Raw genomic sequence first — 13913 nt, forward strand, 5'->3', positions numbered from 1 at the left:
TTTTTCACATTTCCGAAAGACACCATCGAACTAATACATTCCTAGCCTGTTCACTGAAAAACTGAAATCCTTTTTAAACATTGTCTTCTAAGCTTGAAATAGCATTTACCTACAATAGATTGCCTTAACTGCACAGCAATTATAGATAAACTATAATTTAGGTTATAGTCTCTTTAAAGTATTTATGTGCAGCTTTGAACCAAATTTTGCTGATCATGTATAGAATTGATCTATGCAAAAAAGCCAAGTAATTTGGCAAACACACGACATTGATTAATTGAGCCTAAGTTGTATTATAGAACTGAGCTGCATTTACAATTCAACAGGCTTCAGAGCTGAAATCTCTAAGGATTCTTTGCTGGCTCAGTACCTGTTCACTATGTTCCTTTGCATGGTGGCAAGTGTGGCCTTACACCAAACACTGTACACAGTAATCTCATGTAAGAAAAACCAACAGTCCCACAGATATGAGAGCTGCTTCTGTCAGAATTATCGACTCTGCTAACGGGCTGTGACATCACGATGGGCGGAGCCATGGCGTAACGATGCTCCGGCCCCTGTATCGCCCGTCATTACGCACAGAGCGAACTCGCGAGTACCCCTTTAAGCTAACAATCGAGTTTACAAGTTTTTATAGCCTTTTTCCAATGGTTTACAGCTTCAGTCTTGAACTATTGACCCTCCATTCCCTTCACTTATATAAGTGTCTCTAGTCCTGCAAAAAAACATATTTACTTAATCCCTTATCAGTGAGAGGGTAGGTTACCCATGGGTTCCCTGTAACAGCAGAACACAACACTATGGAAAGTATAAGTATTGCCGCTCCTAATTGTGCGTTGCGTGCCATATAGTGAAGTACATGAAAAGCATGCTTCTTCACAGTCACTTAACGTGTTCGTTTTGCGGTTATGTGAGGCACTGCATGAATTGGTCTTTATTCTTACAGTAGAGAAGTCATTAATTATAACTTTTTGTGAATTGGGACATTTAAAATTGCTTTTTTTTTTTTTTTTTATTCCAATCTAAATTTAGTAGGAGTCTGAGTCGGTGCATTGTTTGCCGACTCCGACTCCAGGTACCCAAAATTTCATCCGACTCCTCGACTCCACAGCCCTGAGGAGTACTAAATTGTATTTTATTGTAAGTTACTTAAAGTGTACCTGTCATATAAAAAAACGTTTGACATGTCACAGGAAGTTAAGATCTTTTGGTGGCCTTAGACCCCCAACGATCAGGAGAACGAGTAAGGAGAAGCATGTGGTAGTCCGTCATACAAACTGGACAAAGATCAATATGGGAGTGACGTGCACCACATGGCTCTTCTCCCAGCTTGTTCTCCTGATCAGTGTGGGGCTCAGCACTGACACCCCGACAGACTGATCAAAACTTTTGCCATGTCTCTGACATGGTACATTTTTTTTCTATGACAGGGGCATTAACTGTGTGATGGAATTCACATACCATTATAACTCATACCCCTCTTTTATATGCATTACTGTTTTTCATAGAATCCCACTGTGAGTTTGTGTTTGATGCAATGAAATAGAGTGCTCAGAAGTCAAATTTAATAGTACTTTATATTTTAGTTCATTGGGTTTACACACTGCACCTACACCAGCACTATTAGCACACTGTCAAAATAAAAAAAACAGCAATCTCCTTATGTTTAAAACAATAAAGGACATCTGCTGCAGGGAAAGAAATCTTTAGCAGTTCATGTTAAGTTTCAGATATATAACTTTTACAGTAGCTAGCGTTAGTACAGGAACTAAGAAAAAAGTAGATATACAAAATAAACCAAACTTTTTATATACTGTATATATACACAAACCAGTGCCTCTTAGTGTAACCTGCTTACACTTTAAACAACTTTATCACTGATGCAACAACCGCGAGCAAAAAACAAAAACAAATATAAATAAAAAGAAAAAAAAAATTACAAGGTGCAAAACTGCCATTCTACATCTGATTTCTACATGACATTGTAACTCCAAAGGAATGACACATACTTTGTGTTTAGCACCTAAAGTGCAGATCTCATACTGCTGTATACTAGCCAAAGGACTGGAGCAATAAGATAAAGCCTCTCCTAAGCGCAGAAAAAAATAAATCACTCTTCTCTGAATTGCTGGAGATGGAATATGTGGCTTCTGTCCGGGTTCTTTCTCTGTAAAAGTCCATCAAAGGCTCCAGATGTTTGCTCTTTTTAGGCATTCAATGAATTGCCATCGGATGTACCACAGGCCTCAGACAAGACAAGAGTTACCAACACAAATTCTATAACAGTAGCTGCGAGGCGTCAGAGCTGAAATGAACAAACATCGCCGGAAAGACAAAGACACGTGCTTTAAACCCAGGGTAGTCAAAGAAAACAGCTCAAAGTGGGAGCGTTCAGTGCTGTAACCTGCCTGGAAGAGAACAGGCTATCTCAAGACATTTGACTGCTTCTCTTCGGCATCTGCAGATTATCTCCAAGACTGAGTGTGTGCAATACATAAATACGCAGTACATCTAGACGGTGCAGACAGTGCTTTGTGGCTGCCAACTGGCATTGGCCACTAGAAAAAGGACAACATAGTAACATGATCTTACTCAACTTCTCAGCGTGATAGTGGATACAGAGATAACAGTCAACTGCTCTACATGTAAGGTTGCATGAGAGGCCCATTTTTTGCCTTCTTATCATATATTTCAGTCTTAGCTGAATTCGGTAATCTCTACAGTTCTGGTAAACAATAGTGATGCATATTGGCATAATTACATGGCCATTTAATGTAAAATCTGATCTTTAAGCTTAAAAGCTGATCTTTTTTAGTTGAGGGTATGTTACCCTTGTGTTAGACCTACAGCAGCTCAAAATACAGTATTTCTTAATGCAATTTAGGACCATTCGGCTATAACTATTAAAAGACCATCTCAGGATGCAAGGAAAAAAAAAGAATGTGTTTCAAAAAAATGTGAAGCCTAACAAACTCATTTTGGTATTAACTGTGTTAAGTCAAGTGAAGATAAATTAAGAACCATCACTGTTCATGGCCAAGCACTGACTTATCAGCTCACGAGTCCACAACGTACAAGTTCCTTAGTGTGCTCAGTGGCTTCATGTTAAAGGTCATTATCCTGTATATAGACATCGTACTAAGGATTACTCATTATTTCACTGTGATCTTAAAAACAATTCCTTGTCACTTAACATTTAAAAAGGGCAAAATATAACCCATGGTGTGTGGTGGGAATAATAGAAAGATATGATTTTTCTTCACCCTTCTCAGTTAGTTTTAGGATTTTTAAGTGATCTCTGGAGGTGATAACAGAGGGCCAAAGATGTCTTATCGTACATATATCTGACAAGCACTGACTTCCTACCATCTTTCCATGCTGCACTCCTGGTCCTCTTACATATAGGCAAACCAAAATATCTGGCCAAGGAAGGCAACAGAAGGTATCATGTTTTCATAAAGACTTAATTATTTTACAAGAGTTGGGGTGTTAAGAGGTCTCTTTTCCTTGCACACCAGTGGCTGTTTTTATGGAGCTGATGGTCCTGTTGAACCAGGTCTTCTTTGCTGCTTGCACTTCATTTAGGGCAAGACCAAGATGATGCTCCAGATCCTAATAAAAATAAAAAAAACATGTAAAACACATTAGAAGAGTCTAAAGCTGGCCATGTACACTAGAAACACCCAATGTAATTACACATTGGACCTTTACATATGGTTACCACTATCATTTATATATATATATATATATATATATATATATATATATATATATATATAAAATGTAGTTCCATGAGAAACAATGAGGATCACTGGGAAACACAAAGGGACAATTAAGAATGAGTGGTAGACCCAGGGGCAGGCTGGGTGACATATGCCACCCCCAGACAGTCCCCAACAGATTTTAGGGCCAAAGGTGCTGTTATTAGACATGCAGTGCGCTATGCAAGTCTGCTAGGTCACACTCCTGATGCTGCACGGCACCTGCCAGACAGTAAAGGAGCAGATGAGCATGTGCTGAGCTGTGGACTGCTGCTCCTGTGTACAGCCACTGCCTGTCATTCTTCTGCTCAACTGAGTCGCCCATACCCAGACCAACCGTGCAGAGGTCCAGACCTGCAGATGTAAGCACATAGGGGCTTTCCTACTATATGGGGGCACAGAGGGGCCTATATCGTACAGGGGTACAGAAGGGTGTTATACTATAGAAGAGAACAAAGGGGGCCCAACTACTATATCGGGGCACAGAGGGGTCTAACTACTGTGTGGGGAAATACAGATGAGGAGTTTGTATAGAGGTGAGGAAAGTGCTGGAGCAAGGAGCCCAAAATGTTTGCCAGGCAGTTGTGGCCGGCAGAAGTCTTTATGACAGCATAAGCCGTATGGAGAAAAAAAGGAAAAGTAAACTACTGCGATTGGAGAAGACGCTCAATGTAAGTCACTGAATGTAACTGCACTGTAATCACTTGTATGGTCCGCAGAGTCTGTGTATACCACTATATGGTCAGTGTATTGGGGGGGGGGGGGGGGGGGAGGGGATATTGGTCTTTGTATAGTGGATTTTGTTTTAGTAACAGTCTAGTCTCTAAGTGTTCATTGTAATAGTCATGGTGTTGCAGGATTATTTGTCTGTGTATACCGGTATTATTGGTAATATACATATCAGTATGCTGGAAATATTTTTTGCTCCTTGTATACTGGTATTATTTTTTAGCTGTACATCTATTATTTAGAGACATACAGTAATATCATGCATAGAAAACTGTCTTATCTATTAACTTTCTAAATATATATTATTGCTTTGGGGCCCACAGGACTTTATTTCTGCCTTGGGCATGGCAACCATTTGTGATCACTTTAAATGGGCACTGTCAGATCCAAAAACTTTTTATATGTTGTTACTAATATATCACTGGGGAATTAATTTTCAATAAGAACACCCCTTTCCCCATGAGACTACTCACTGTCAGGGTGTATTGATAAAGGTGCCCTTGGAGAGAGAAAATAAACTATATATAGAGAATTGAAGAACATCCAATAAGGCAGTGATGCAGAAATAATATATAACTTTTATTCCAAATCTTTTTAAAATGGCTGTAGGGTAACAGGTGAATACCTATATCTAAATAGTCCTACCTAAACATATGACTATCCCTCACTACATTTAGTGTGGGTGGGGGTAGGGTTTAGTGTTTCCACTCGCAGGTGGTTAGCTGATTAATCTCTCATACTCCTGTCCAACGCGTTTCTCCCACTTATTTTAGGGGTTCATCAGGGAACCTAGGAGGGAATAATAGGCTAACAGTATTTAGTCATATCACAGAGGGGTACATAAAAATAGGTATATATGGACTAAGTTAAGATCAATAGTTAGTCAAATACAGACCAGATAGAAAATAGATAAAGGGATGGGTATGTCAGTCAGTCACTGGCAAGTTAGAACCACAGTCAATGTCCAGATTGGTGAGCTTACAGTCCGAAAAGTAATTCAGAGTGATTTACACACCGTCAAAGGTCCAGGGTCAAGATGATAACAACAAACCACCATATCATAGCTTTAGATTAAGTAATACATATAGATTAGCTAGCATATATAACACCACATCCATATAGGGTGTATAGTGTCACATCCATGTAGATTCCAATGTTGGCGATAACACAGAATAATTGTTGTGTCCACACAGATATGTAGTAACACATAAATCCTATGTATAGAGTAGATGAACTTGGTTTCAATAACCATGTATGAGAACTTGGGTGGTTGGTTCTCCTATGCGGACTGGTGGTGTTTATTATACTCTGGACCATGTGATCCCAACAACTGATAATGCCCAGGTAGATCTACTGACAAATTTCCATCTAAGGTCTAATTAGACCCTCCACCTTGGGGCCCTATATTTGGCCTCTAGATGCTTGGACATCACTGGATAGAAGCGATGTCTTTTCATGAGCACGGTCCTGTGTTGACCAACTATACTGTTAGTTATTGACTTTTTAATCCTTTTTTAAAAGATTTGGAATAAAAGTTATATATTATTTCTGCATCACTGCCTTATATGTTGTTACTGATGAAAATTAAAGACCTTAGGTTGTTTAAAAATTGTTGAATATTAAATAAAGAAAACTGTTACTGAAAATCAAATCCCACCACTAGGGACACTAACTAGTCCTGCAGGAGTATCAGACAACAAATGACTCATGGACAAGGCTGCATGAGCAGACACACCAATCACCTCCCACCACCACAAGGGAGGGACACACCGCCTTCTCCTAAGAGGATTTCTAAGACTATTGGATATTTGGGATATGGGATCTTTTTTATAATACATAAAGGAGATCTAAAAATTAGATGTACATGGATTAGGTACTGAGTAAATTATATATATATATATATATATATATATATATATATATTTTTTTTTTTTTTTTTTTTGGATCTGACAGGTACGCTTTAAGATCATTTTAGCTAGCAGATGTGCTCTATGCCAAGTAACGCTACTAGAACACTGCCCATCATAGAGTAGTAGGACAGTACGCCACTGGCTGCTTTTGTCATGTCAATGCACTGGTAGTTTCTCATATCATTTACAGCCATGAGAGCACAAGTCTCTAAACTTGAAAAGCGTCAAATGATGTAAGTTACTAGATAGCTTGTATAATTCAAACTTACAATGACATCTACAACATAGTTTATTTGTATACATAAATAACCATGTTATTGGTAATTTAGCACAACTCACAGACAAGTGAGTGATAGGAAAGATGTGAAAACACAACCAGTTGCCATCCTTAAACTGTTTAAAGTTTATTTACCTATACCATCTTTATACGGTAGACTATGTTAAAGGTGTTTAGAAAGGGCCATCACATCAGGTCAGTGCTGTGTGCTTGCCCATAGACTAAATTTTGCCAGCTAGCCTATGGGTAGCCCACTATTAGGCATAGCCTCCATATGTTAAGGACTGCTTTTCAGGATGTAAGCTCTGACAATTAGGCAGAGACAAAAGGAACCTCAGAAATAATTACATTTGCACCATTGATCTTCGTGATGGATGACAATTCCCTGGCACCCTCTTGACCTAAAAAAAAATCTACATCAGAAGAAACAGTTAAGCTTGATGTTCGTGGTTTATACTGTAGATAGCCAAGCTATTACAGAGATACATCCATCTGGGTCATGTGAGTTGCATGAGGCTACATACATGGTTATATGGATGTACAGTATACCAAGTATTGAGAGCTTTACATATACTTCTCTGCATATGGTTATTGTATTTTCTGTTGTCAAGGCGCTGATTATTTCCCTGGCAGTGAGATTACCATTTCCATATATTTGTGTGACACTTCTTTGGAATATTATCTTTACCAAGTGGTTTAAAATGGGTTTTGAAAAGTTTGCATTAAAAGCTACATTTAGGCCTTTTTGGCCCAGTGATATTAATGAATTACTAAATGCTAGACTGACTATAGATTTTTACTGATATGTGAACTTCCTATGGCCTGCAGAAATTGCATCATAGATTAGTTGTTGAAATCAACTACAGGAATACTGGTCCATACAGACAGGAACACTTCTCAATTGCAGCAAATTTGGAAGGAGGCACTGACATGATTTGAAATGAAAGGCTCATTCTGCGGTGTCCCAAAGGCGCTCTATAGAATTAAGATATGGGGAAAGGTTAAGGCCAGTGAAGCAAGGAATGCTCTTGGCACCAATCCATGACTATACGACCCTTGTGACAGTGCACTGTCCTACTAAAAGTGTTGTTCTGTCATAGAGTTAACAGCTGGTTTAACCTAATGTCCAATTGTCTATCCACAGGTATCAGAAACCAGGGTGTTCCAAAACATACCCCACACTTATATGTTGACCCAATACTTTACTGACTCATCCCATCTGTGTCAAAGTCTGATCCTTCCATCAGCATGGTTCAACAAAAACCTGGATTTGTCTTACCAATATTTTCTACTGATCAGTGATCCAGTTTTTGTATCCTTTGTGGGCTTGAGTCATGGCTTTCTGTTTCCTTAAAACAGTAACTGGCCATCTGCTGTTCTAACCCATTTGTACAAAGGAACAAGATGGGTGCCAGGACATGTCGGCTGGATAACCATTTGGCTGTAAAATGCTTTACTGTGACCGAATGTTCATTTGACTGATTTCAGACAACCTCTGACCCTTTCATGGACGAGTTATATACCTTCACAGGATCCCCTTTCACTCTATATTTTTCCACAATCGCACCATTTTGTATACTCTACAACTTTGCACTAAAAAAACACAAGGTTGGCTGCTTTCAAAATTCTGTCCCCACATAGTCTTCCACTGATAACCAGGTCTTGTTCCAAGGTTCACAGATCACTCAATTTTCCCATCCTAATGTGGATTCACACTTAAATATGTGCACTTTATTATATGCTCAATTCTGTGGTCTACTGTCTGTTCCATACAGGGAAGATCTAATCACAAAAGGGCAGGTGTCTCTAATAAACTGGCCATTCAGTGTACATGAAGGAAATGACAGATGTTGGTTAGTGTTGCCTGATCCTAACGAAAGCATAAGCTTAAGTGTAAAGTGAAAGTCTGTTCAACCTACAATAACATATTATAAAAGCACCACAGTAATGTTCTAATACATGTTGGTAAGAATAGGTCTATATATAAGCAGGAAAGATCTGACAATAAGCTTTTAAGGCTTCAGAAATGCCGTACATTAGACTTGTGTCGGCCATGTGGTCTATGTAATAGCTGTCAATGCTTTCTTTACTGTAAACATAAGATTGATTGACAGTCCTGAAGAGTGCTATTACTAGGATTCCTCACTGATGGTTTACCTGTATCTTACACTCTGCTTCTACCAGCTGAAGTTTAGTTTGAGCCAATTCTAGCTCCATTTCCCGTAGCTGGTTCTTCAAAGTCTCCTTCTCTTCATCGGTGTTCTCCTCGGAAGAGTTCTCCTTGTTAGTGCTGACCAACTTCACTCTGCCTTCTGTGTTGAAAAATTCTCTACACCGTTCACAACCTTCTACCTTTTGCTAAGTAGTTAAAGACAGCAAAGAATTACGAGAATTAGGCCAACTACACGATACTTAATAATTAGTTTCAGCATCTTAAGAACAACATCTGTAATGACACTTAATCTTCAGCTGCTTACATTAATGTTCACTTAATTATACTTGGCTGACTCTTCCCCATTTGCTAGACTCGGGCACAACACTGGACCTGTTCACCCTTTTCTCCAAAGGTGAGGTTCTCAGCTCTATCCTTTCAATATGCCATATATCTATTATTGGAACAACCTTTTAAAGTCAATATTTGTTGCTTTATGAAACCAAAGACAGCTGAACATGCAGCTATGAAATAATACATGGTATTATAGGGCTGGGCAGTATGACCAAATGTGTGTATCATGGCATTTTTTAAACTTTTGGCGGTTCCACGGTATATAACGGTATTTCCTATCCTCCCCCCCCCCCCCATACCAATTATCAGCCCACATCCCCATCGGGGTACTACTCACATATGTCACCTGCATGCGCTGCCCTCCTCGTCCTCTTTGTTGCGGCCGCCGGCACTCTATACTGTGCGGTATCCCTATGCCCGGGCTGCAAAAAGTAAACAAAATAAACTTTAACGCACCTACGTCGGCCTTACGCTGGGGACGGGAACGTCGGACAGCCGTCAGCCTATCACTGGCCGCAGCGATGTTCCGCCTCGGCCGGTGATAGGCTGAGCCCACTGTCATGTAAGAAGTCCGGCTTCTTAAATGACAGTGCGTTTAACCTATCACTGGCCAGGGCGGGACATCGCTGCGGCCGGTGATAGGCTGACGGCTGTCCGACGTTCCCGTCCCCAGGAAACAAGTGAGGCCGGTACCGGACCAACGGGAGGTGAGTTAAAGTTTTTTTTGTTTATTTTTTGCAGCCCGGGCATAGGGATAACGCACAGTATAGAGCAGTGATCTCCAACCTGCGGAACCTCCAGATGTTGCAAAACTACAACTCCCAGCATCCGGGCATGCTGGGAGTTCTAGTTTTGCAACATCTGGAGGTCCGCAGGTTGGAGACCACTGGTATAAAGGGTCAGCGCCGGCAACCGCAACAAACAGGACGAGGATGGCAGCGCTTGCAGGTGACATGTGAGTAGTACCCTGATGGGGACAGCGCAGGGTTGGGCTTATAATTAATTGGGGGGGGGGGGGCAAAACAGCGCTCGCAGGTCACATAGGATTAGTTTCCTGATGTGGGAACAGCGCAGCACTGGGCTGATTCATTCATTCATTCCCGAGGGGGAGGGGCCAAACCGGTATTGCGGTATGGGTTAAAATTCACATCGTGCAGCACCAAAAATTCGGTATGAACTGGTATACCGCCCAGCCCTATGGTATTATTCATTTTAGTGGCTAATTATACATTCAATTTAATTTAACATACTGAGATACCTGGGCAACTATATTAGCAATATAATAGAGATTCAAACTATATTCAGCTCCTTATTGAGAGACCTTTATTAGAGGGTGCCCTCCAACCACTAAAATGTGATTTCCTACAACTGTTCATACACAGACTAAGAGGATTGTTTATAGAAGTCTATCGTGTTTACATGCAATGCTAGTTTGTATGTGATTGTTGTATGAATGGTCTGTCGCCTTTTAACAAGCTGCGGTAAGTTTATTGCCACAGGAGCAATTATACTAAATGCAAATATATTACGAAAATGCACACAGTGAAATACTCTAATATGTGAAAGTAACAACCCATAGATCAGTCAGCCTGAACTTACCCGGATTTTCTCAATTTCAGCTTTGTTTGCAGACTGCTGCTTCTCTAGTCGATCACTCAACTGGGAACATATCTGCAAATGAACAAATGTTTGGGTTTAGACGATAGGAATGACTATTTATTAACCAAGGTGTCCCAGGATCTTAACCATTTATTCCCTCTTCTTTACATTCTTGTGTCTGGTTGTAAGGCAACTAGCTGCAGAGGGAGCCTCCCGCCAACTGCTCTGCTTGATACATCGGAAGTAAGTAAATCAATTCTTCATTTTCTGAGCATGATTTCAGCGTGTCTCTAACAAAAAATTGTAGAAAAGAAGTTCTTCTGTTTACTATAATCTTACATGTCTAGGCTTAGCATTCCTTTAAAGGGGTACTCTGCCCCTAGACATGTTATCCCCTATCTAAAGGATAGGGGATAACATGTCTGATCACAGGGGGTCCAGCTGCTGGAACCCCCTGCTGCATTACGTGAGTGAGGGCCGGCTCAGTGCTTGCTTGCAACATGCCCCTTCCTGAGCAGTGGATGTCAGAATGAGTAAGCAGCAGGACAGAGGAATTTGTGAGCCAAATACAGAAGATACATGACCTAGTGAGTAAAATATATAATTATAATTTTTTTTTTCTGTTATATGAAGGAATGCTTTAAATATGCATACAAAAATGTCTGTATAAGATCACCACTAAACTGATTTGGCATTCAGAAATTAGGGATCTGTAAAGATGCCTCTTTAATTGTCACCAAGCTTACCTTGAAATAGTTTTAATTAAGGCTACTTTCCTACCAGGTTTTAAGGCTACATTCCTACTAGGTTTCATTGTGAAGAAAACCTTCACAATGAAAGCAAATAACAGATACATGAAACGCTCCAGCAGACGGGTACATACATTATGTTATATTGCACATGTAGTGTATAATCCCACTGTTAACAGAATATATGGACATATGATTAAATATCACAAATAAGAACTAAAAATCCTAAATGCCAAAATAAATGTAAGAAACACAAAAGTGGACCTGTAGGCAGCCGTATCCAGCAGGCAATTCATTTACTAGGAATAAGTGACATCAGTGTGAGCTCTGACTTATTTATGAGCAATTCTGACCACAGGTTTATTTCTGTACTTTGTCCGACTCTTCAGCAGAGCTTTTTTTGGCTGACATTGTTTAAGCCCTATAATTGTACAGTTTTCACATGAATAATAAATGTTTTCATGACCCACTCCGAGCACAAATGTCTGCAGTAAACATCCTATCCGTTTGTGTCAAGTAAGACACCCACCAGTTAACCTATTTTTCTAACTATGTTCTAATTCTCTGGCATCTGTCTACACTGCACATGTAGCAGAGGATGGTCACAATAACTAACGGCAGCTATTGCAACAACAAGTTGAAAATATATTAGTTTTTAGTGAAAGCACTGTGCATGACAGTCATGTTTCTAAATTACATTCATTATAAATTTGGGGCCTAAATACCTGAACGGAGGTGCTTCCTGCTCTGTCTCTATGGCACCCGTCTCCAGAGTGAGACCCAGTGTAATGTTATTCTATTGTACTGGGTATTGGAGTAGACAAGGGTACTGTGGAGATAAAGCGGAGGAGCTTCGCTTCCAAATGCATAGTTATATACGATGGGGAGAACAAATGTTAGATGAATGCCATTTAGAAAAAGGACTATGGCGCACAGTGCTTAAGAAAATTAAGACAGCATTTGAGGTACGCCTCTAAATCTCCAGGTTTTAGCTGGGTTTACCGGGGGAGACCAAAAGTCCCTTCCAACAGAAATCCAATAATTAAAGGGAAAATCCTGTATGAAAAAAAGTCATCCCATTGTAACACTCCCTTATTGGGTCCTTCAGATAACCGGGTAATAATAAGTTATCCTGGAGGTTTTCCTACAAAATTAAATAACAATGCATTTAGTTCCACTTGCTCTATAACATACTGTCTACAGATTAAAGGGAACCTGTCAGTCTCTTTATGCTGCCCTCTCTGAAGGAAGCATAGACTAGTGATAGACGCACTGATTTGTACTTTTTTTCGCGCCCAAATGCAAAAGTAAAAAAGGATAAATTCATGACCACTGCAAAAAAGTAACCATGAAGTCTCTACTACAGATGACTTTTGGAGAAAAGGTCAACACCAAAAGGTTTATTGAAGAGGCACAATTGATGAACTGTGCCAAAATACATATCCGGTAAAATAAAGGAGAGAGAAGACAAGGAGAGGACAGCGCCTCGTGTGATTCTGTTGGTATAATTCCCACTTTTACCCCCGTCTGATATGCGCTCACCTGGGGGACTTTTGAAAAAGGCGTATCACCCCTCCGTGTGGGGTCAGACAGGAGATCTCGGGCTGCAGCCTGCAGGAGCTTGGCCGAACACCTCGGGTGGTGATCGACAGGAGATAGCGTTGCTGGAGAAGGAAAAAGTATGCTCTGCAGCTGCGCTGCCCTTCTGAGATCAAATTTCACATAGAGTCCTGTATGGTAAAAGTATTCACATTTATTTGTGCATATATATAAGAACAGACAAGCAAGACGCGTTTCTGGGTTATGTTACCCCTTTCTCAATTGCAGGTTAAAAAGCTGTCTACATACAGGTATACAAGTTACAGTTAAATACTGAAAAAAAAAAAAATGAAAAAATGGAAGGGTCAGGCCCCCTGGGTGGTCCCTGACCTTTCCCTTTGGCGACCATTTTTTTTCAGTATTTAACTGTAACTTGTATACCTGTATGTAGACAGCTTTTTAACCTGTAATTGAGAAAGGGGTAACATAACCCCGAAACGCGTCTTGCTTGTCTGTTCTTATATGTATGCACAAATAAATGTGAATACTTTTACCATACCAGACTCTATCTGAAATTTTATCAAAATAAATGTCCAACATACACAACAAAACCAGTGTACATCCAGTGAAAAATCCAGTGAAAAATTATATAGTAGTTAAGAGCTTACAGTCAGCTCTTTGAGACAGGAGTCTAATGTACTCATGAGATGCAATCCCCCCCTCCATTCACTCGCTGACTGACTACATTTCCCTAGGCTTACTACATGGCAAAGATTAAACTGCGCGTTCGCCTAAACCGCTGCATATTCACACATTACTGCCAGATTGATGAAATCACCATGC

The 13913-nt window shown here is 40.1% G+C and overlaps 1 protein-coding gene across 2 annotated transcripts in view; it reads right to left on the reverse strand.

Annotated features, from left to right (window-relative positions):
- Positions 1-1558: 1558 nt before the first annotated feature.
- RABGAP1 (RAB GTPase activating protein 1) overlaps positions 1559-13913 on the reverse strand; it is a 198227-nt gene continuing 185872 nt past the window's right edge. For both annotated transcript variants that reach the window (XM_056540844.1, XM_056540845.1), the window contains exons 24-26: positions 10783-10854; positions 8835-9035; positions 1559-3612 (exon numbers count right to left, since the gene is read on the reverse strand). In XM_056540844.1, coding sequence (XP_056396819.1) covers positions 3490-3612; positions 8835-9035; positions 10783-10854 — 396 coding nt within the window. In that variant the 3' untranslated portion in view covers positions 1559-3489. The remainder of the gene's footprint in view (positions 3613-8834; positions 9036-10782; positions 10855-13913) is intronic.

This window comes from Hyla sarda, chromosome 9 (genome assembly GCF_029499605.1).
Source record: "Hyla sarda isolate aHylSar1 chromosome 9, aHylSar1.hap1, whole genome shotgun sequence".
Classification (NCBI taxonomy): Eukaryota; Metazoa; Chordata; class Amphibia; order Anura; family Hylidae; genus Hyla; species Hyla sarda.